Below are 24,867 nucleotides of genomic sequence, written 5' to 3' on the forward strand. Positions count from 1 at the left end.
AGTCCAAGCTCCACAACCAAAAAAACAAAACAAAAAAATAAATAAGTAAATAGAAAGTTTAAGACTGTGAAAGATTAGTATGCCTACATGTGAAAATGAAACAATGAAATTTGTGAAGATTGGTTTGGGAAGATAAGTGGGATGAGGGAGAGTGATGGAGGGGGTGAGTTTGATTTTAGGTACATTACATGTGTATATGGATATGTCAAAAGAAAAAGTGCCTTGCATGACTAATAGTAATAAAAAATTTACTAATTTTTAGTATTGATTATAAAGGTGTCACTAGCTTCTACTATTTTAGTATTGCCCACCATAGATACATAGAATATAGAAAACAGAAACAGAACAATATTTCATATCTATAAAGTTGTGAAGCTGAAAAGCAACTTTACAATCTCAAGAGATATTTAGATATTTGCTTTTTTTGTGCAGCCACTGGGGCTTGATCTAAGGGGCTTACTTATAACTCAGCTTTTTTTTTTCCTAGCCAGTGCTCTACCACTTGAGTTATACCTCTAGCCTAGCTTTTTGCTGATTAATTGCAGATAGAGTTTAGTAAACTTTTCGGCCCCAACAGGCTTTGAACCATGATCCTTCTGATTTCAGCCTCTTGAGCAGTTAGGATTACAGGTGTGAAGCACCAGCACTCTGCTACAAACTCTGTTTTTAAACTGTGATTTACACGTAACTTCTTAAGAATGCACTTACGTCATGGTGCATGATGGCGAAAACAGAGAAGGCCTGACCTTTAGCAAGAGGAGGAGTTCTACCGTTAGTCCCACGAGAAACTGGTTCACTTAATGCTAGTTTATATTGAACCCTCCATACTAAAATCAAGTGACAAGTGACAGATGCCACTCTAGACCCACCAGCAAATATGGCCACATTATTTGCTATGGTGAGTGAAACGAATCATAGCAATTCCACATCACAAGGGCAGAGAGGCAGGTTTCCCAGTCCAAGTTTGTCTAGGCAATACATCATTCCTTTGAAAAGGTAATTACACCATCGGAATGAGAGGGAACAAAACCTAACTTTGAGGGCAATTACCTAAAAGCTTCTCAAATTAACTTTGTGCACAGTTGGTTCTTTGTTATCGAGCTCTGATTAGTAGGAGCTGCTTCGGGACATGAGTTCACTTCATTGAAGGAAATCATGTAATCGTAGTTATGAATCACTTTAGCTTTAAATGGGCTTTGTAAACTGAGAAGATGGTAGGCTGTGAGAACAATGGAACGCACAAGTAATTAGATGTTTAATGGGCTCCTTTTGAAAGTTTCTGGGGGTTAGTTAACACCATCACAAAGCTTCCAGGTCCTAGAAGAACAGAGGAGAGGACAGCCATGTAATATGAGGAAGTCTTGTTTCATTTTACCAACCACAAAGGCACAAAGTGAAGCCCTTCTCTCAATAGCAACTTTAATAGATTATGCTGAATGAAATCATATTCCTTTATGAGTCAAGCTTGTCTGTAGTGTAATTTAGCAGTGCCTTCCTGAGGCTCCACGAAATAGAATTTTCTCAGATACTTCAACTCCAGATCCTTGCCAAAAATGTAACACTGCTTTGCAAATGGACCCCTGAGACCAGCAAAAGCTGGGATTTGGTATAACTGGCTGACCATCCTGGAATCCATTGACATAGAGGCATCTGCTAGGCTCAGCATGAATAAAACTAAGGATCACCCAACCATTAAAACAGAGGAAAAGAGAAAAACTCAAAGCTTTTGCTTGTGTGTCCCTCCGTGGCTTGAACTCTGGACCTGGGTGCTGTCACTGAGCTTCTCTTTTGCCCAAAGCGAGTGCTCTACCACTTCAGTCACAGCTCCACTTCTAGCTTTTGGGTAATTAATTGGAGAGTCTCATGGACTTTCCCAATGGGGCTGGCTTTGAATCTTGAGCCCCAGATCTCAGCCTTCTGAATAACTTGGATTACAGGAGTGAGCCACTGGCTCCTGACTTAAGCATCTTTTTTTGTTTTGGGTTTTTTTTTGTTTTGTTTTTTATAGTAGCAATAGTTTCTTTTTTATTTTAATATACTTTAGGAAACAATATACAAAGCTGAGCTTCCCCACCATTTCCAGATAATAGCAGGAAACTCCAATTCCACAAATTTAGTGTTTTGTGATGGCTAGAACAGCAGTCAGCACCAGACTTGAACAGTTAGCTACAACAGAACATTTTTTTGTGTGTGTGTTTTTTTTAACACTTTCCCATTCTCTTTGGTTAAGAGGTTTGCTAGGAAGTGTTTACACACACCTTTGTTTTTCTATGCACCATCATGCTCAGCTTTCACCTACTTCTAAAGTGGTATTTTTACTCATGGATTTGATGAATCTTGACTTGGATAACAAAAAATATATAGAAAAAAAAACTGGTGCCAAGTTTTTACACTGGTGCCAGGGTTTGAACTCAGGGCCTCCTTATACTCCTGCATGGCTTGCTTGCTCAGGGCTGGTGAGCTAGGCCTTTCGTCCAGTATTTTGCTAGTTAATTGGAGATGGAGTCTCATAAGTGTTTTGCCTGAGCTGGCTTTGAATCAAAATAGCAGGAATTAGAGGCATGGGCCAGTGATGCCTGGTGATAATCATCTTTTCTTTAAACAGATCCAATTATTGTTTTAACTTCTAGCTCGCATAGGCTGCATATCTTCTATTCTAATTAGTTCACATGAGCATTAGTAACACTTTACAAATATGTATAAAATTGACAAGGGAGCAGATACCTACAGGGCTGAGGAGAGCAACCCCAGAGATGCTTCTTAGTCAATTAGTCTTCTGTGTCTCAGCTTCTAGTTGGGACTAACGTTGCCCAAATCTCCTAGGGTCATGTAAAGATGAAATGAAGCATACACACAAACACATAGTAGGTGGGCACCAAATGCAATCAATGTTCGCTCCCTCTCTTGCGAACAAGATGGTTTGCAATTTCAGTTCTGCCCTCAGTATAACTGGGTTTGGTCCCTACCTCTGGTGCTTACCACTTCTATGCAATAAAAGACACAATCACTTTAGAGTTTCAATTTCTTTATCTACAAAATGGTGTTAATAGTGTCTGCTCCTCATAGTTTCCATTAAAGACTAATGTGGACTACCTAATAATAAGTTTATCAGTGAAATGTTTGGCACATAATAAATTTGAAGTTATTCGAGTTATTTACTTTAGCTCTTAAAGTAATTATTTATTTATTACATTCCAAGTTTGTAAAGTCTATGCTTTGACAGTTTATCATGAATCCCTGAAAATCACCTGAGTTTTTTTAAGGCATTGATACTTGACCAATTAAAATAAATCAGTAAATATTTTTGTTATTGTTGGTTGTGTTTGTTGTTGTTTTTTTTTTTTCAAATCACTACTGCAGAATGAGCTCATGGCTTTGTGCTTGCTAGGCAAACACTGTACCACTTTAGCCACACCTCCAGTTTTTGTTCAGGCCAACCCGAGGCCTCAATCCTCCCACCTTATGCCTCGTAGATAGTTGGGGTTACAGAAGCAAACCAACATGCCTGGCTTGGTTGTTGAGATGGAGGTTCTTCTACGTTTTTTTCTAGGCTGGTCTCAAGCCATCCATAATCCAACTAATCTCTGCATATCTGGGATTGCAGGTGTGAAGCACCACACCCAGGATAAATCTCGTACCCCTAACAAGTCAACTCTTTATTTGCATCACATTTTTAAAAAACCAATCATGTGGGGCTGGGGATATAGCCTAGTGGCAAGAGTGCCTGCCTCAGATACACGAGGCCCTAGGTTCGATTCCCCAGCACCACATATACAGAAAACGGCCAGAAGCGGCGCTGTGGCTCAAGTGGCAGAGTGCTAGCCTTGAGTGGGAAGAAGCCAGGGACAGTGCTCAGGCCCTGAGTCCAAGGCCCAGGACTGGTCAAAAAAAAAAAACAAAAAAAAAAAAACCAATCATGTGCTCAGGCTCTGAGTTCACAGGATTATAGTCTCTAGGGGAGAATGATTTAAGAAAATATTTAACATATAATGTAAACAAATAATTACATAGCCAAGTAGGAGGAGATACTAGTAGATACTCAGCAAGTATCAGTGAGGACGGGACATGGATGTTAAGTAAGAGAAGGATCCCCAGAAATCAGGCTTTCTAGATACTTTGTGAAGTGGTTCCATATATACTTTGAGCTTCTAAGCCCAAAAGCACTTAGAAGTAATGGAAAAAGGCAAGCAAGAAATTCTGAAAAAAAATTTCAAATAGTCTAAAAGGAGGGAAGAAGAAGGAAACAGAAGAACAAAAAATTGCTGACAAGACAATCATTTCAGGCAGGCTTAAAGCTAACCAGATCAATACTTACAGAAAACTTCAATGCAATAACATCAGAATGCAAAATAAAAGCATATTGCCTATAACAGACCAACTGCAAATGAAACACACACACTAAAACAAAACCAAAAGGGAGGAGGGGGGGTCACTGTATAGAGACACTAAAAAGATAGAAGAACCTATTAAGTACACACTTCAAATAAAATTAGTAATCAACACTTGCTAAATGAACAATATTATCAAAAAATGGCCCAGAAATAATGAGAATCCTGCATAATACTATTAGGGAAATGAAACTGATCATTAAAACATTTTCCCCAAAGAAGACTTCAGCACCAAATATCTTCTTCAGTGAATTATTTGTCAGAAGTAGAGGAAAACTAAAGCCATAAAAACAGTCAGAGAGAAGGTTACCAGTCTTCAAAGGTCTCTAAATGGCAAAAAAAAAAAGGCAAACAAATGCTCAGAAACATGCCATACCAAAAGACCATGTGGCTCCTTTTCCACCTGACCTTTAGAGCCATCAGCAGTGGCGGGCATACAGGAGGTGGGTAGTGATCGTCCATGCATGTGCAGAACAATAAAGGATGAGCAAGGATGCTCCTGTCCTTCCACTCAGAGGCTCACAGAGATCTGCAGCACAGGAAGCTAAGGACCCAAGGCTAAAACCTGTATGAATTCTCCCATGTCACTTCTCTGCTCTCATGCACAGCTGCTGTCCCAACGTATCCCAGAACTGCAAAGCAGCCACAGGGTCCTGGATCCTATATATGGTTCAGGACAGAAAGACTCTAGAGCATCTCTGGCTGACAGCTGAGGCTACAGCCATACTGGTGCCTGGCTAGCTTCCTCATTTTAAACATTATAGACATGTGAGCCCTGAGGTTCCCCTGTTAGTACAGCGTGGCTTGGCTGCTCAAAATAAATTTAGCTCAAAGACTCACAACAACTGACATTTCACTTTAGTATTTGCTATGGCCTAGAAGTGTATTCACACGAATATTCGATCCCTAAATATTTTGAGATGGTCAGCATTGTTGTGATAGAGAAGAGAGCTTTATCAGTGAAGTGGTTCTGTTTAGAGCCATGTGCGTACCTGTGACCATGCATTGATGGCTGTGGCCAGCACTGGGAGCCACACTGTTACCTGCATGGAATCACAGATCAGCGAAGGTCACAAATGAGCTTCCTAAGCTTCAGTGGCAATAAGGCAATTCCACGCACTGCACTTTGAATGTCTATGTTCCCCTCAGCTTCACACACAGGAAGTGGCTCCTTGTGTGACATTTACACGCTGGCCTCTAGAGTAACACGTGGCAAAATAGCTGAAGTTCCTAAAGCCCCTAAACAAGCTCCAGTCCACACCAATGAACTCAGTAGGTCTTACCTTGACAAAAGGTGTTGTTAACCCGCTTGTAACCTTGTAGGCATTCCATCATTTGACTATACCCATGATAAGCTGGAAGGGAAGAAATAATTCTTTGTTAGCTACTTCATTAAGTTTGGCGATCCTAAACAGCTAAGTGTGTTGTTGGTTGTTGTTTTTTTAAAAAAGGACTTTTAAGTCATCTGTGAACATCTTTATTCATTTAGAAGCTGTCAGTCCCAACGCAAAAGTCCACGACTAATTTCCCTTTATACCATTTTTTCAAGTTGATTTCATATTATGTCCTTTCTTTTTAATACTTCAAAACAGTTTTAGTATCACATTAGTTGTACAGGGAAGGGGGTTCACTGTGACATTTCCACGCATGCATACAAGGTACCCTGATCAAATTCACCACCCACATCACACTCCAAATTCTGTCATAGCCCTAGCCCTCAGAAGTTGCCAGAGATTGAATCATGAGACTGTTTTGCATTTCCTTCCAATCAGTGATTAAATATTTCTGATCACAAAGGATCTACTGCTGCTCCTCAATTGTTTGCTTCAGGGAATGGTAAGATGAAAGAGAAGAATTTGCCATGTAGACTCGCCCATCCAGTTCCTGGGCCTCAGGTCCAGTTTGGTCCCACATGGAGACCCCTTGGCACAGCTTTATAAATCATAGAATTTCTGCTCTGTGGGTTCTTCTTAGACAAAACTTATAAGTTTCAACAGTCATCTAGTTCAAGGCCAGGAGCCAGACCAGATGATCTCCCCAAATCCTCTTTGGTTTAGAATTATTTGTTCATTTTCTTCTAAAAATGAATACAGGACAAGTGACTTGTTCACACAGAGCACATTTCTAACAGATGACAGCCTCATAATGAAATTATTTGCAGATCTAAGATTAAGTTTTCACAGCAAAAAATGATCAACAATGAAAGCTCTTTCTGGTTGTGGCTAAACAAAAACTTCATATATTACATGAAAGCCACATGAAAAAAGAATGAAGTTTGAAGTACTTTGAACAAAAATGTATGTCTGTGTAAATATAAAAAAAGAGGCATGAAATACAAAACCGTGGCATATAAAGCCAAAGAGAACTGCTCTCTTCCAGTACGAACATGATTGAGAGCCAGTACCCACCCAGCAAGGGAAGGGAAGGATTTGAAATGACACAGGAAGAATGTGGCCTCAAGTGTGCCTCTGAGGGCTGAGTCACTTAAGACAATACAAACAGAATAAATGTCAAAATGGTAAGAGTTTACTTCATTCATAATCCATGCTGTCCTTCTTAAAATGAAATCCATGCGTCAATTTTCTACAATAAATGAGCCAACAGAGGAATTCACTTCCAACAACACGTACTTAAAAGTAACAGCAACTTTGTATGCAACCTCTGCACTGAAATCATCAAGATTAATACAGGACACTGACCAAAAAAAAAAAAAAATAGGAAGGAGAAAATTCAGCTCAGATGCTGTAAGTCCAGAGAAAAGTGACAGAATGGCAGGAATGGAAGTCTTTGAGTCTGCTACACTGAAATTTAGGAAAGGGAGGAAAAGTAACTAGGTAAGCAAAAGATAACACAAAAACAGGAGCAAATAAAAAAAGAAAGCTTTTAGAGAAGAAAGTATCAGGAAACATAAACAGTCACAAAATACTCTAAAATTAACCATCAAAAAGTCAGAAGTGAAGTAGTGGCTCAACTGGTACAGTGCCAGTCTTAGCAAAAAAGCTAAAGGACAGGCCAGTACCTGTACAAGAAAAGAAACAAAAAGAAATAGTACAAACAAGCAAAAAGAAATACAAACAAAAAGAAATAGTATTATCTATAGGCATCTAGAGAACTTGTAAGTTTTCTTAACCTCAGGAATTCTTTCCCCAAATTAGGAATTCCAAATGAATAACAATTATTTAAAACAAATTATTTATAATGAGAGAACAAATGTTACATACAAAAGACATCTGGAGTGGCAATTTCAAGATGGCAGGTTTCAGACTGAAATCTAATTGAGAATAGCATCATAAAAGCAAATAAAAAGAATACCTTGTGACAGCATCATGAATTTAAAAATAATTATAAAAATCTAGCCAGATGCCAGTGGCTCAGCACTGTAATCCTAGCTACTCAGGAGGCTGAGATCTGAGGATTTCAGTTCAAACCCAGCCCAAGCAGGAAAGTCTATGAGACTCTTCAATGAACTACTCAAAAAAACCAGAAGTGGCTTCCAAACTAATCCAATTAGAGAAGACAATTAATCACTATGATTAATTTTTTAAAAAAACACAGGTCTAACAGTCTCATGAGGTTTCTAGAGAAGAATACTACTACATAGAATGATGCTCTTGAATGCAGGAAGAGAGTTCTTTGAATGTCTCACATGGTACATCATTAAAAGAGTAGTTATGAGAAAACAGACATGCTCCGTTGATCTGCAAAGGAAGAATGAAACATTACTTACATGGCTTCTTGGGGCATTTCTGGCATTTGTTAAAGCCCCAGGAGGTACCCACAGTTCCACAGCAGTCCTCTTGCTTTGAAAGGCCAGGAAGAGCTTTGCCACACTGCAATGATTAAGTGTAAAATCCGAACGTTAATTGAGTGAAAGATGCTCAGCTCTAGCGAGCTGTTGTGCCTCACAGCCACGTTGTAAAATAGTTCCCTTGCTATCGATACAATTAGAGAAGAAAAAAAAAAACCTATAAAATGTGGAAACTAAATACCAGAATCAAAGCAACATTAAAATGAATGGGCACATTTCCAAATAAGAGCTCCTTCACATTTTTAAAGTCTTGGGGAAATCTTTTATTGCTCAGAGTTCTTTGTGCAACTGAAGTTTGCAGGATCTTTATTTTTTTTCTTAGTAAGAAACTTATCATTCAAAAGATAGTTATAAACTTTATTTTTTGGTAGAGTTGCTGGAGATCAAACCCAGGGCTTGACACACTTATAGCTTTATCCCCAGTCCTCAATATAAACTTTCAAAATATTATAACTATCTAAGTCTCTCTTGTAGACCATCAAGGAGTTATGCTGGAAGGGTGTGGTAGCATGTAAAACAAAACAAAAGTACATGGCACAGAGCTGACCTGCAAGAGGATACTGGACTTACTACAACCCAAAGCCTGAGCAGGGACAGGACAAGAGAGAACAGGGCAAGAAATTACCCTGGCGTGAGACAGATCTTCCTGATGGAGACTAAGGTTCCAGAACCCAAGCAATCTGACCTCGGGAGGTGCTGGCAGCTTTAAAGCAAGACCAGCCTGAGCCTTACAGTGAGGCTTAGAGTCATTAGAACAACTCTACTGTCAAATGATAAGACTCCTGGCTAAACACAGGAAGCCAGATGAGGCTGAGAGGCAAGAAAAGCCTAGAAAAACAGATGCAGTCCTGTGAACCAATTCAAACCCCAGTTGGTCAGCGAGGCCTACTTGATTGCTGTCCATCTCAGATTCAAGCCCATAGCTCACATCTCTATCATGTATGTAAATGCAGAGTATTGAAGGGGTCCCTCTGACCTGGCCTACAAAAACTGCTACATAATTCCCCAAGTGGTTTCCAGAAACAACTTTTCAAAGATAAATCTGATCATAATTACTCATTCAGCCCTCCAGCGACTTTGTCTGAAAGTACACATTTCCCAAGCAGGAGAGAAAAGCCTTTCCACCCCTGCCTTAGGCAACTTGGTAGCCTCTGCACACATCTACTGCTCTTCTTCAGGCATGCCAAAGACCTCTGCATTATCCACAGAAGCCATGTCTTTTCAGGAGCTGTGTCCTCTCCCTGCTGCTCACTCCTTTTCTCTTCCCCCAGACCTCTTCATCTAATGCAAGTGAACTCAGAGAAGCCTCCTGTCTCCTCAGCTTCACCGATCACTCACTCCCTCTACACCACAGCTGGTTGTGCATGGTTCCATTGCCTCTGATAAGCATTTTTGCTAAATGCATATGTAACTTATCTATTTTACATCCTAGGACTGATCACAAATGCTCGACAACCACTGAATGAATGAAGAGTGAATGAATGAAACAAGCAAGGAACAGACACCCAAGGAATGAAGGCACAGATTAATTGTAGTTTATTCAGGCAAATAATTGCAATATGAAAACCTATGGGAAGTGAGCCTGCCTTCTGTAGCTGGAGCAGCACTCAGTGCCTGGAGAAGGACAGTGACAGGAGAAATGGGTCCCCTGCCATGCCTCCAAGCATCACACCCTTCCTGTGGCAGGCCTGTGATGCTCTGACCGAGACTCTAAGTCCACATGGAGCCACATCATAAAGCAAAACCACCCTGGAGAGGCCCACCCCAGATCACTGGGTTTCAGACTGAGGAGACTCCTGGTGTCCTTAAGTTTCTAGGGTTTTCTAAGGTTTGGACAGGAGGCTGTGCTGGTTCAAAAGCAGCACACAATTGTGCCTTTCAAAGTGACTGAGGAAGCTAGGCACCAGTGGCTCATGCCTGGAGTTCTAGCTACTCAGGAGGCTGAGAGCTGAAGATCATGGCTCCAAGCTAGCCCACGCAGGGAAGTCCATGAGACTCTTGTCTCTAACTACCAAAAATCCAGAAATGAATTGTGGCTCAAGTAGAGCACTAACCTTGAGCAAAAGAAAAAAAACAAGGAAGAAACTCAGGGATAACACCCAGGCCTAAGTTCAAGGGTCCAGGATGGGCACACACTCACAAAAGGTGACTGAGAAGTTAGAGAGGCCTGAGGACATCATATATGAGTTAGAGGACATTCTTGCCAAAAGCATAGAAGGCATACCAGCACCTTTCTCATCATTGGAAAAGTGAGAACAAAATGTATGTCAATGATGAACACTCTGCCTGACACATAGAAGGCCTGAGCCATGGTCACTTTGACTAATGTTATTATTCTAGATAATATTATTTGCTCTGGATGTCTCATATGACATCCCTACTGTTTTCCCCAGGAAGCATGGAGGAAATGAACGATAGTCCTCTGCAAGACAAGCATGTCAGTCTACTTGTCCAATCAAAAGTACCAGACTCCACAAAAGAACTAAATGAATTTCCTGGGGACCCATAGCTCACTTTTATAACCCTAGCTACCCAAGTGGCTGAGATCTGAGGATCGCAGATCAAAGCCAGTCCCAGAAGTAAAGTCTGTGAGACTCTTATTAAGTCTGTGAGACTCCAATTAACCAGCAAAAGCCTGACGTGGAACTGTGGCTCAAGTGACTGAGTGCCAGCCTGGAGTGAAAAAAACTAAGGGATAGCACGCAGGCACTGAGTTTAAGCCTAGCACTGGCACCTCCCTAAAAATAAAAAGTACTGGAAGACATTTTGAGTTAGGTAAAACCCTCTAGGTGAACCTGAAAAGAAACAATTCTGGGTAAGACACTGATAAGAGCCCCTGAGGAAGTGAATCAGGCCAAGGTCACTACACGGCCTGAAATGTGCACAGCCGCTCCCACATACACGCAGAGATGTGACAGGACTTGCTTTCCTTGAGAGACCCAGCTGCAGAACAGTGCTCAGGTGACTCAGTGAGCCAGACATCACTGGCCTGTCTGCAGAAAGAAGGCTCAGCTAAGTATGGGTACCACCTGCTGGGTGAGAAAGCCAGGGCCTCAAGGAAGTAGTCTGTCTAAATTGTGACAAGAACATGGAGAAAAGAACATGTTGAAGAGGTAGACAAGTAGAGACAAAGAAACACTCCCACACCCACATCCATACACCCCAGAGAGAGAGAGAGGGAGAAAGAGAGAGAGAGCAAGGGGGGGGGGTATGGGGAGAAGGTAGAGAACCAACATAGAAACAAACTACCTGACTCCATGTAACACCCAGACTCCTCGTGCTTAATTCAAAAGGCATAAACCCAAAGTATTAATGACAGAAGGAGGAAGGAGGACAATGATTTTCATGTAAGGCTAGAAACCAAACAAAACCACTGAGGCCCTCAGTGCTCTACAATGTGGCTGCCAAAGCCAGCTTCATGTCCATTTCCAGTTTTATAAATCAGCTAGTATTAGGCAAGATAGGAGTTCACATCAGATGCAGATCACTCCTCTACTGGATTCTAGGTGCTTCACTTAATGAAGCGAAAATACTCAACACTTGCTGATTTTTATATGTTTCAAAATGTTGTTAGCAGTTAAAATCCAATTTTCACCTTGGATTCCTAGAATGTTTTATTTGGTAAGGCAAAAATAAATCATTGCTCTCTACAAGGTCTCCAAAAAAGGTACAAGGATTTCGTTACATGATTCAAGCCACTTTATCCAATGGCTTTGTTTATGCGGGGCCCAGGCCAAGAGCAGCACAAGCCATCCAAAGCAATGGAATAAACGGCAGGGTAGGTGAGACCACGGCCCTGTGTGTTCGTCTCAGAACTGGGTCTGCACAGTACAAGAATGAGCTGCAAAGGATGAAGTCATAGATACAACAATGCAAAACACTTTGTAGAAGTCCCTTCCGTCATTACATCCTGAAGAGGCTTCAAGGTACAGCCAGAAATCACACCTGAGAGATCACGGTGCTCACACTCGAGGCTCTTATGCAAGAGGCCAGGGCACAGCACTAGCTCTCACCCCGATGTCACAAATCCCTGGAGGAAAGCAAGTTGGAGCAAGGATCACCTTTCTGCCACTCTAAAAGGCCACATAAATTAGAAAAGGATGAGATTAGCATTCAGGATATTTTTCTCAAAGACTGCTAGAGTCTGCTTCTCTGTGAGACACAGACTCCTTACAAGGACCCAGACTCAGTCTACCGACATTTTTGTGCACAGATCAAGGTGATGTTTTCACGTTTGAAACACAAATAGACTTGGGAACAGAACACAAAGGTGCCATGCCTATGTACATCTGATCATATAAAATAATATTTATTGAAATGAACTTCAAGAAATGGAAATGAGGGGTTTTTTTCTTTTCATTGCTATTTTTGTTTTCTTTTCTTTTTGTTCTGTTTGTTCATTTCCATGTCTTTGGGAGGGTAAAGGGGGCACAGAAATGGAGGGGCAAGGAGTGAACAAATGCAACAATGGTACTCACTGGACACTATGTTGGAATTGAACTATACAACTTGAGAGTGGGGAAGAGATGGAAAAACTGGGAGAGAAGTGAGGGAAAGGGTGACATCGTCCAAAAAGAGATATACTCTTTACCTGGCTTATGCAACTTCACACATCATCTTTATAATAACAAGAAAGAAAAATATAAAAATAACACATAGAGCCAGGCACAGTTATTCATAACTGTAACCCTACCTATGTGGATGCACAGGTCTGGAAAATTGTGTTTCAAGGCCAATCCCGTGTGTGTGTGTGTGTGTGTGTGTGTGTATGTGTGTATGTGTGTGTGTGTGTAGTATATATAGTATATTTGTATATATACATATATATATATATATATATATATACTTAATCTTAATAAGTTGGGTGTATTGATCATGCTTGAAATCCCAGCTACATAGTAAACGTAATTAGCAATATAGTGATCTAAGGCTAGTCCTGGCCAAAAGCACCAGATTCTATCTGAAAAGTCACTAAAGCAAAAGGGATAGGAGTGTGATTCAAATGATAGGGCACTAGCACAGGGCTTCATTCAGGTCAGGCCATTCAAAAATCACCACAATTGCCCCTACAAATATCCACATTAGAACCTTTGCAACACAAAATAATTACAATTGGGTGAAATCCTTTACTTTTGGAGCAAGTTGTCACAAATGAACAGGTTACAGAGAAAAGTACTCTTAACAATTTAGACCTAGTGGAGACCATGCCTCTAGCTTTTCACCTCCATTCCGAGGTGAAATCATAAGGATTTTCCCGATACTCAAGAGTTAAGCTGTGATTACAGTTGCTTTGTCAGACCTCTTCAGGATGAGGGCAATCAGGGCTTAAGATTTGTCATTTGCAATCCAAGCTTGCAATTGCCAATTGAAAACTCACTACTAGAGTGGCTTCAGAGACTCGGTAACTGGAAATGAGGGCAATGGGAACTGGAAGAAGGTTTCCTAAGATGTAATGTTCACATTAGAAAACTTCTGGTACCTAACGTAGCCTCATTCCAAGAGCATTGGCTGTACTGAGCAGGGTTCTGGTGAGGGATGATACAACAGTTAAAGAAGGAAAAGAGTGCTGGATTGAAATCAGGAGACTTAGACCAGAATCACAATTGCTTATGATCAGTTCCTCAGGACATTCTGCTTCTCTAGGCCAGTGTTGAAATGATAGCCCCAGAATCCTGAACTCAGAGGTTATGAGAATGAACAGTACATTATCCCAGAAGCAGTGGGATGGTAGAGAGGCAATCCTTTGGGATGTGATATGGAGTTGGATGAGCAGAGCTTGCTACAGACCGCAGCTGGTCGCCTGCCCTGGTTAAACCCTAAAATCAGAGTTAAAATGTTGGCCCCTCTGATAGGTTCCCTGAAAGCATTTCTCCAAAGTGTTCAGGGGGCTGCGCTTGGAATCTCAGCTACTACAGAGACAGGGTTAGGTGAAGAGTAGTTTGAGGTTAATAGGGGAGAAGTGTGAGACCCTGCTGGACAGAAATGGTGGCTTATGTCTGCCGTCCTACCTGTGCAGGAAGTGGAGATCAGAGGGAGGATTTCAGTTTAACACCAGTCTTGGGAAAAAAGTTTTTGAGATACATGTCTCAACCAATAAAGAGCTGAGTATGGCGGCATGAGGCTATGAGGAATGTATAAACAGGAGGACATACACTCAAGAACCTATTCAAAAAATAATGAAAGTAAAAAAGGGGTGAGGCCATGGCTCTAGTGATAGAGCAAGTGTAAACCCCTGGGTTCAAATTTCAATAGTGCTAAACATAATAATAATAAAAGAAACATTTTATAATGAAGTATAAATGCTTTCAGCTCAAATAAAGAATATTTTCTTTAAAAAAAAAAAAAAGAAAGGCACTAAGCCAAAGGAGTAAATGAAAACAAACCCTAAAATGTTAAAGTAATACAGATTCTTAAAAATACTCTTAAGAGATTGCACTGAGAGAAAACAAGGAAGAAAATAGAAGTCTGATTCATAGTAGCCCTTGCAAAAGCAAGCAGACTATGTTTAGGCAGGAGGTAAAACAAGGAAATGACTCAACAGCACTACAGGGGAAAGGGATTTCAGAGGAAGGAACAGAGCAGGAGGCCAAACACACTGGGAGAGAACCTGGGGCTAAGAACAGAGCAAGACAGGCCACATGTGAAGGAACACAGGGGGTGGGCAAGGAAAGACAGGACATTAGGTGGAGCAAAGCCATGGCGTGGTTTCCAAATTTGTTGGATATAAAAATCATCCAGGAGACAGGAAGGAGAAGCATCATAGGTCCTCTGTCTCCCAAAGGCAATAAAGTTTTAAATTACTTCTAATGAAACACTGGCATCTTTTAAACAATGGTCCAAGCAGAAGCAATAATGAAGAATGAGGAAGAAAAGAAGGAAGGATTACAGGTTCTTATGAAGGCAGAATTTTCTATATCTAATACATCTCCTTAAATGTTAAAAAAAAAAAAAACCAACTAAGAAGGATAGAGTATATCACTCATGGGAAAAGAGAAGAAATTACATTGAAGATATATATACACACACATATATATACATATAGTCAGGAATAATCAGTGGATGAAAACAGGAAGTATTTCCCAAATAGTAGAAGGAAGTTTTTTAGTTCAACCTAAACAGTCTTTCCCTAACAAGTGCTGTGCAGACACAGTAAAGAGGCATTTTAACACCAAGCAAAACTTCTAGCCACCTGCCATGTACCTGCACTAATCTTCCAGAATTAACATTATAAATGGGAAGGAAGGTCATCTCCTTTTCACATAATCAAATTCCACGTGTGCCTGTGAAGAGCAAGGTAAGTGTGGTGGTTAGACTTTGCACTGCTATAACAAAATACCCGATATAAGCAACTAAAGAAAGGAAGGACTTTTTCTGGCTCTTGGTTTCTGAGGTTTCAACCATCGTGGAGGACCTGGCTCTTCGATTATGGGCCTGCAGTCAGGTAGAACACCATGATGTCAGAAGCAGATGGCAGAGTTTCCTCCCCTCATGGTGGACTGGAAGCAAAGAGAAAGGGAAGGAACCAGGAACCAGGCATAACCTTCAAAAGCATACTTTCACTGACCTACTTCCTTCAGTCGATCCACCTCTCAATGTTTCCCCTGTCCCTCAAAATAGCACCACCACTTGGGAACCAAGCATTCAATACTTTGGCTTATGGGGGATACTTAATAGTCAGACTATAAACAGAAAGGATGACCTATAACTGAGTAAACGGCAAAGCAGAGCTAAAGAAAGACAAATGGAAATTCTCACTTCACAATTACCACCTACATGGTGGCCATGGAAAAACTCTTCACCTCCCTTTGCCTTTGTCCACCTTTATGAAATGAACTAAAAAAGTCCATTTTCAGAAAGCCCCTGAGAAGACTGAGACTATGCATGGGAGACAGACTCTTCATAAGAAAGTCATATGGCCAGCACCTCTAGTCTCCCCATCCTTGTTTGGTTCCTTTTCCAAAGCCCCTGCTTTAAAGCCCTGGGATCATATGAAAAGTGGCAAGTAATCTAATAGTTACTCAATATTCAATGTCCCTGATTAAATTTACAGAGGATTTATGTATGAAAGCAAATATTTAAATTAGGTACAGAACTAAAAGGAAAGTACTCTTCAGATCTTCCTAAAACGATTTAGCTTTTCTCAAATGGGCTGTCTCATAAAGAATCAATGTCCAGTGAACTAATGTTATGGAAGCTTTGTAATTATACAGACCTCATTTTAATTCTGCTCAAGAAGTACAGCATCGTAGCACTCACTGAGTCACAATAATTCTACCTATTAATACCAATGTTCAAGAGCAGAAAATTTCACTCTGGGGACATTAAGTTCATGGGGCTGTGCTTTGATGCCAGAGACTCAAGCCCATGAGCTCCATGCACCTCCATCTTCCAAACACTCATGTCCCCATCACAAGGCACTATGGCCCATGGCATTCCAGCCAAGACATATCCTTGAATATAACAGTTCTTTGGGAAGTCTCTACTCTGAAAAGACAGGGTAGAATGGTAGAAAAGACTCTGGACTAGTAGACAGAAAGCACCAATGAGACCCTGCCTGCCACATACTCAATACAGGATATTCAAGCTAATTGCCTCTCTGAATGATGTTACTATCATTGTCAATGAAATGGTTAAGACAGACTTAAACTGCCAATATTCATTGATGAGCCTAAGTCCAGTGACTTCCCGACAGCTCTAGTGTAGGGCTGAGGTTGTCATGAGAAGGCTTTCTATGTCAGGGTGACTCCCATGTTCCTCAGATGTTCCTGGTCTGCAGGTTGATATGCTAGAAACCATAATGCACATCTTGCCTAGTCCTAGCCTCAAACTACAGCCTGAACCAACTTGACCAGTGACGACCATATGAGCCTCCTGTGCTTCTTGCCAACTTTGGTACACAAAAAGGGAACTCTCCCTCCTTGGAAATAATTGTGCCTATGCAGTATCTCCTTTCTGGTTCTAATAAATAATCACAATGAATGGTGTTATTATTAATAATAAATTATTCCAGGTGGTCATAGACATTCAGATTTTGTGTGCACGAAGTATATGTGAGTCACATGAAGGTCCATCAACTCACACTGCACAAGTGTGTCCTCCAAATTACCCACAAGGCAGTGCCATCCTCACCTCCACCCACAAGTAGAAGCATGCTATTCCAGCATTCTGGCACAAAATCTTGAGGAATTAGGGGAGGAGGAAGAAGCTACACTCTCTGGACTGTAAGTCTGGTTGAGGAATGTGAATCCCATTGTGAACATCTTCGATGTCTTTCTGCAAGAAGCAGCATGAAGACCCTCATGGAGAAAGCTCTTGTCTGCACATGTGCAATTGTTGGATTCACCCAGACTTCATCACAGTTCTTCTTTGCATCCACTCTTAGCCATCCACTATGAGAGAAACATCTCCCCTTTGGCGAAGTAACTCCTGCTTCCCTTCTGAGTAAAATGGCATTCTAGCTTGTGGTTCTATTTGGGCTCCAAATTAAACTAGAAAACCTCAGAAGTGTGCTACAGTGCCAGTCTACTAGAACATTAAATATGGTGACTTCTATGTGCCAAGAAAAAAAAGGGCCCAAATCCTATCACTAATGCAACCAGAGCAACATATCTTATTAATTCGTTTTACAGGTCCATTGTCAGAAGCAGAACTTTGTAGGATGGAGCCCTGGCAGACTAACAGGCATTGTCTCATAAAAGGAGGAGGAGAAGGAGGAGGAGGAGGAGGGGGAGGAGGAGGAGGAGGAGGAGGAGGAGGAGGAGGAGGAGGAGGAGGAGGAAAGGGAGGGAGGGAGGTAGGGAGGGAGGGAGGGGGAGGGAGAAGAAAGGAGAGAAGGAGAAGGAAGAAGGAAGACAAAGTAGAAGGTGGAGGAAGAGGAGGAAAAAGAGAAGGAGGAGGAAGAAGAAGCTTAAATACTTCCAGATTTTATAAAAGAAGTTGTAAAAAATTTGTTTTGGCTCAAGCAGAACATTCTTTATAGGCAAAGGTTTTTTTTAAGTCCACCCAGCTTTCTTTTATTAGAGTAATTAAAACAATGTTAGGCATTTGGGGTATCTGATATAAGCATAATCCTGTGATATTTCAGGCTATTGATTTTAGAAAGTATCTACTATGACTAGGGTATTAGTTGTTGGAAATATATCCACATCGATTTCTGACAGTGTATTTGTTTAAAGCCTGCTTGAGCCAAACCATGGGTTTCAAGGAATTCCAGACAACTACTTTCATTTATGAAATGGTATTTTGCAAGTTACACTAAGGCAAAAGTGGTTTTTCATGTTAACATACAAAGGAAAAAAATCTTCAGGGTAAAACTTAAGATTGTACACGACATCTTTCCTAACAAGGCAAACTAACCTGAGCCGATTGCTTTCTCCACCTCCACAACGATTTGGACATATTATCAGTCAAAATTTCCAGGTTGTGATCTGTGTATGTTATTACTCATCTTAAGTGGCTAAAAGAATAATTATCAGCCTGATTCTGTTCTGACATTATAATCCCAATTAGCCTGACTATGTTCTGACATTATAATCCCAGTTAGTCTTGCTAACAAGAGGCAAAACAACACAAATCATAAATCTCAGTTGTACACAGTGAGTAGGCCAAATTCATTTTGAGTTTTATTGCCAAGGTGATATCTAGAAGTAAAAAGTTCTCCTACTCAGATAGGAAACAAAGATGGGAAATAAATAAAGGCATGGATATTATTGCTATGGCACTCATATATTCTGCAAAATAATGAACCATCAAGGCAGTTTCCCCACAATACTCATTTCTTTAACTACAGAGAAAATTTTCCTATGTGTAGCTTCATTGCTTGCCAGTTCCCTTTTTGTCTACACAGAGATAATGAAAGGAATAAAAACACACTTGAGGCTTCAGAGAACTATGGGAAATTATGACACGTGCCACATACTTGGCTAAGCATTCCATTTTTCTGTCTCAACCAAATACACAGGACCCACAACTGCCAATTACCTGTGGCTTGGATGGCATTCGTGGAGAAAAACAAAAAGCCACAAATAAAAGTAACAGGTTCATTTATATCTACGGATGCTAGGACCCAAGTCTGTCTTGTCCACTACCCTGCCACTCAGAAGAAGGACAATTACTGCTCACCAAAGAGCCAGTTGTGAGCCCTCATTTGCAAGCTCCCTAAAGGTCTCCACTCAGGTTGCCATTAAATGTCCATACACTGAATGGGTTCAACAAGAGATGTTTATCTCCTCATAGTCCTAGGGGCTGAAAGGTTAAGACCAGGGGTCAGCATAATCCATTCCTACCTTGTAGACAGCAGTCATCTGGCTGTGTGCTCACATGATCTCTTCCTTATGCATGTGCAGGAAGAGTGATTGAGATAACAAGTTCTATTCTCTTTCTTCTAAAGATACTGATTCTAGCTGTCAGGCTCCTCACCTATGACTTTATTGAACCTTAATTTTCTCCTTTTTGACTCTACCACCAATTACACTGGGGAAAGGGTGAAGGCTCCAACCTGTGAAGGTTCTTGGCAGCAACTCTTCCCTGTGGGAATTGAGGAAATCAAGTATTCTGAATTGCACAACAGCAACATGGCAGAAAGATCCTCTGCTCCAGCCCCCAAGAAATGGGCAAAGAAGAGCCTTCTGCTCATCTGTATTTGTCTAGTGCATAGAAGTTACTGTTAGGAGAAATGTATCCAATGCCTAACGTATGAAACTGTAACCTCTCTGTACATCAGTTTGATAATAAAAATTTGAATACAAAAAAAAAGAAGTTACTGTTAGGTTTCATTGCTACTTCAGCACAACCTGTCCACGCATGATTAGTATGAACGCAATGATAGGTGATTCATCTGTGCTGATGACTGAGCTCAATCCTAAAATGACCTTGCACCAGGGAAACACAGGCAGATGGAAGAGAGCAAAGAGACACAAAAGAAACCCTGAAAGATGACTAAATTAAAAACAGTCAAATTTAGATTCTAATGCAGTAAGAATTTGTGGAAGAGGAAGAACTATGAGTTGAAAAAGTACTAGAACACTGCTTTTTGGGAGAATGTGACTCTTGAGGGGAGTCACAAGTCACGTTGGGTTTGGGAGATCAAGACAGTTAGTTACGATACTGATATGGGTTTTGTGTTTTTGAGCATTTGTTCTGTGTATATATTCATATTGGTAGTAGCTAATATTATGAAAAGGGGAAAAGATGTCAAAATTGTCAGAGGATTATAGAAGTCAGAGATGTCTAAGTAGTCTTGGCCAATCCAGTTATTTGAAAAATGATAAAATGCAGGCTGTGTTTACTAAAATGGAATGAGAGTTAGGGACTTGAGTTGGATATAGTACAAGCTAGCCCCAGCCCTTCTGAACCTCAAGTTTCACATAAGCACATGAGAGAAAAGAATACCTACTTCTCCTGTCTCTCACATTGTTTTGAAGGATGAATATGGTCAGAAATGTGAAAGTACTCTATCATCTATCAATTTTATAAAAATGCACTGTTTTCCTAGGAGGTTTGCCCCAAAGCCACAGAATCTTAAGAGTGTATTCTTAACTCCGTCAAAGCTTGCCCATTCTAAACAAGATCTCTGCAAAAATGGTCATCTTGGAGGCCTTGTTGTCTTTGTTCCAAATCTTCAGAACTTTTCTGTTCAAATTTCAGAAGTCTCTTCAGAACTTAAGCCATATGCTAAATATCCTCCAGGGTGGCAAATCCTTGCTCACTGGAGTTGACTTGACTATTGAAAGCTTTCAGAATGATTAAGAAAATAGGGGCTGGAAGTATGGCTCAAGCAGTAGGGTGTTTGCCCAACAAGCAAAAGGCCCTAAGTACTTCTGGGAAGGGTAGGGAAAGGAGAGGAGGAAAGGGAAAATAAGTGAGCTAAAGAATAATTTCGTGGCTTTGAAATAATTCTTTCAAAGCAGACATACTGAACTACATAATGACACTATTACTAAAACAAGTGTAAAGTCTCATGAACTGTCCTCATAAAACAAAATATTCAATTCTACACACATATTTTCTTACATAGACCAAACAGGAAGGAAACATGGAAGAGCAAGAAAGAGAACGCCGAATCATCATTACATTAAAGATGGAGCAGAGCAGAGATAGGGAGAATTTGTCATCCTCAAAATAAGGTTGCATTCCTTTTCTCACTACTTCACAGAACAGAACAGATTTACTTTCTAGGAAAATAGATGATTCTACTTCACTTTAATGAATCTCAATTTCAAGGAATTGAATAGAGCCCAGAAACATCAGATCCTAGAAATACCCACTGTATGTCTTTATTAAACACATCTTACCATGTATACAGCCTGAAACAATCATCAAGTCAAGCTGTGGTGTCTTTAAACTACATTCAATGTGCTCAGAATTGACATCTTCAAATACAATAACCTTGCTGATTTGTCAGTCAGAAGCTTCTTAACATGCCTTCACACTAAGCCAGTCCAAAATTGTCTTCAATGTCAAGAGTCTAGCGATCTGTAGGTAGATTATTTTAGTGTGCCCAAGAAGCATAAAAAAATGGGAAGTTGATATTCCATGCCCTGATAAAGCCATATCCACTACCAATAAAATGGGAAAATAGCTAAGAGACAGGGATTCAGGTAGGAAAGCAATGAAAAAGCACAAGTCTGCTTGCTTCTCTGTTGAACACATTGAGGAAAGTCAAGACTGAAGCTGGTAAGACCCTTGGATTCCCAGGAGATATGAGCCTTTGTGAAGAAAGAACATTAGACCCCACCCATTCTCAGAAGGGGCTCGACTCCAATTCTAAGAGTCTATACTTTGATCATCCTAATGTCTCAGCCGCACATTCATCATCCAAGTAAAACGAGCAGCTCCCCACTCCACTGGCAGAAGCCCAGTGATATGCAGGCATGTTCTCTTTCACATGCGGTGCTTTTCCCTTCAGAGCTCACCCCTGTCTTTACTGATCTGCCTCAGCTCCAGGCAAGAGGCACTTGCACAAAGTGAATCTGGCAGAGGTTTCTGGAATGAGACCAGCAGTCATTTTGGAGCCCCTGCACCTATCACAGAGATGCTCTGACACCTTCAGTGATTCCTTCTGCTGTTGACACAGGTAAAGTTTGGCAAGGGCAGCTAGGAAGGACAGTCATGTGAGAATCATTGGAGACAACCAGACTTACTAACACTCAATTAAGTATTTCTTACACTATGCCAAAAGGACTACTTGAGAGGGACACTGAAGAAAAACCCAGATGGCATAGGAAGTGGCTGGTGTTAATGACTTATTCCACCTGAAGGAGGCCAAACTTCAGTAATGCAATCAGCACACCTCGGCTGAGCTCTGCTCATGGAGACAGTGGATGACTAGGAGGAGATCCAGTCCTGCCTTCACCAATCTCTGCCCCAGCTGCATCTCTAAAAGACAAAGACCATGGCACTGGCCAAGTTCACATCACCTGAGTGGGCCTCTAAGGGTACATGGCCTCAACAGAGAGAGAGAGAGAGAGAGAGAGAGAGAGAGAGAGAGAGAGAGAGAGAGAGAGAGAGCCTGGGACTCTCTACTTAGCACCACCCTCTGCCAACCCAACCAGCTGACTTAATTCTTCCCACTTAAATGATGTTACACAAGTGAGAGATCAAAAGCTCTTGGTATAATCAGATGCCAGTGACTCATATCTATAATCTCAGCTACTCAGAAGGCTGAGATCTGAGGATCATGGTTCAAAGCCAACCCAGGCAGAAAAGTCCCCATGATACTCTTCAATAAACTCCTCAAAAAAGCTGGAAGTGGTGTTATGGCTCAAGTGGTAGAGTACTAGCCTTGAGCACAAAGAGGTTCAGAGACAGTGCCCAGGCCCTGAGTTCAAGCCCCGGGACTGGGTGGGGGGGAAGCTCTTGGTACAATGTTTAGCTTTTTTATTCTTTAGATTTCTAATGTATTTAGGTAGTTCAAAAACTCAGTTTAGGGAAAGAACCAATGTGAGAAAGGTTACAATAATTCTTGCATGAATTCTGTCAGGATAATACCAGTATCCCATTACTGCTTAAGGCCTCACTCTAGTAATATTTAGATATATAGGACAGAACTGATTATATAGGGATTCAAGAGCAAGTTGAATTTAACTGAGCAACTCATTCATTTCCCATCACTGAGACAACATTGATCTTTTGTCTGCAGCCCATTTTATCCACATCTCTATCCATTCAGTCATCTGCCTGCTCATCTATCTCCTCACCCACCCATCTTTTCCTTGCCATGATGAATTAGCAAACACCACATCTATTTCCCAGGTTTCTCACTGATGAATACACCATGGAAACCAGGAAATACTTTTTTTTTCCATTAAAGTACTGAGACTGAATCAGTACTTTGAGCCATGCAATGAAGAAATGAAGATGCTTTCCAATTTGATGAGCTCACATTTTCCCATCAGTTTTTCAATAATGCCTACTATTTAAACAAGTTAAGTACCTTTCTTTGTCAATGGTGTGTAGCTCATGGTAGTGTGTGTGTGTGTGTGTGTGTGTGTTTCAGTGAAAAACTTCAGAGCTTGAAGGTCTTACTTGATATATCTGTCAAAAGAGATCTATCTCCAATTAATCTTTTTTCTCTCTCTAATATTCCATTATGTTTCCATTTTTCCTGCCCAGCAGAACCACTGGAACAACTTCTGGCATCACTGAGAGAATGTCAACCAGGTGTTGTGTCATTTTAATTCACTTTTGCCCCACATCTTATTTACTTGATAAATAATTAAAAGATTTACCCAAAGACATCAGGATTTCACATCACAGACATGTTCCTTCTGTTCTTCCTAACTCTCTATAAAGTTTATTTTCTTCTGTAGCGTATACATTGAAATCTTCATTTTAAGTATTTGTTTCATACAGTTTTTCCTCCTTTCTAAGAAGTTGAGAGTTGCAAACTATGAATGTAAATCCATGTATGATTTGATCATTGTTATCTCTGCCAGAGTCTTACTCTCTCTGCTTAATTCTACTTTGAGTTTTGTAGTAATTCTGTACTTCTCACTGCAGAAAACTCTGGTGTTTAAGTGTGAAGACTTCTGTTCTTTCAGCATTTGCAATAGGAAGTTCTTGAATTTTTTCCTTCTGTCTCCTCTGTAACGCCTGGGTCTAATTATAGGGTATGTTTCCGCATTCCACAAAGAGCCCCTGGCTGTGCAACCAGGCAATGGAGGAGCTGGCATAGAAGTGGGACCTTGAGCTCTAGACCGTGATCCTTTCCATACGAAGGCCTTTCCATACCATCTGGCAGTATAAGGTCACTGTGAGAAATCTGCTGCCAGCAACTGGGCAATAAAATAACACATATTTGAAACAACCAATTCAGATGCCAACTAAGTTTCAAACTTAGGTCACTATGAAGTAAACCAATTTAAAACAAAAGATGGACTCATGTGACAAAAACAAACCCACAACTGTATGTATTTAATGTCCCTGTGATACAGTAATAGATTTGAATGGTATTTTCTGAAACTTAGACTCTCCTTGGAGATGAAAAAACATCACGGTAAGATTCAAGTCTTAAGCCCATGAAAACACAAAATTGCTCTGCATGGAGCCAGTAATTGTAACCACTGGAGTTGTAATTCTAACTTGATCACAGTGAACATACTAGCAAATGTTTTCAGATATGGATGGAGAAACACAATTACTCCAAGTAGCACAGAAACCTAAGTCTACCAC

General features: G+C 40.7%; 1 protein-coding gene across 17 annotated transcripts in view; it reads right to left on the minus strand.

The window, feature by feature from the left end:
- Nucleotides 1-24,867, minus strand: part of Ltbp1 (latent transforming growth factor beta binding protein 1) — a 376,707-nt gene that overhangs the window by 146,686 nt on the left and 205,154 nt on the right. For all 17 annotated transcript variants that reach the window (XM_048353153.1, XM_048353151.1, XM_048353150.1 and 14 more), the window contains 2 exons: nucleotides 8,116-8,218; nucleotides 5,672-5,743 (listed from right to left, as the gene is read on the minus strand). In XM_048353153.1, the coding sequence (XP_048209110.1) occupies nucleotides 5,672-5,743; nucleotides 8,116-8,218 (175 nt within the window). The remainder of the gene's footprint in view (nucleotides 1-5,671; nucleotides 5,744-8,115; nucleotides 8,219-24,867) is intronic.

Source organism: Perognathus longimembris, chromosome 8 (assembly GCF_023159225.1).
Source record: "Perognathus longimembris pacificus isolate PPM17 chromosome 8, ASM2315922v1, whole genome shotgun sequence".
In the NCBI taxonomy this organism is placed as follows: domain Eukaryota; kingdom Metazoa; phylum Chordata; class Mammalia; order Rodentia; family Heteromyidae; genus Perognathus; species Perognathus longimembris.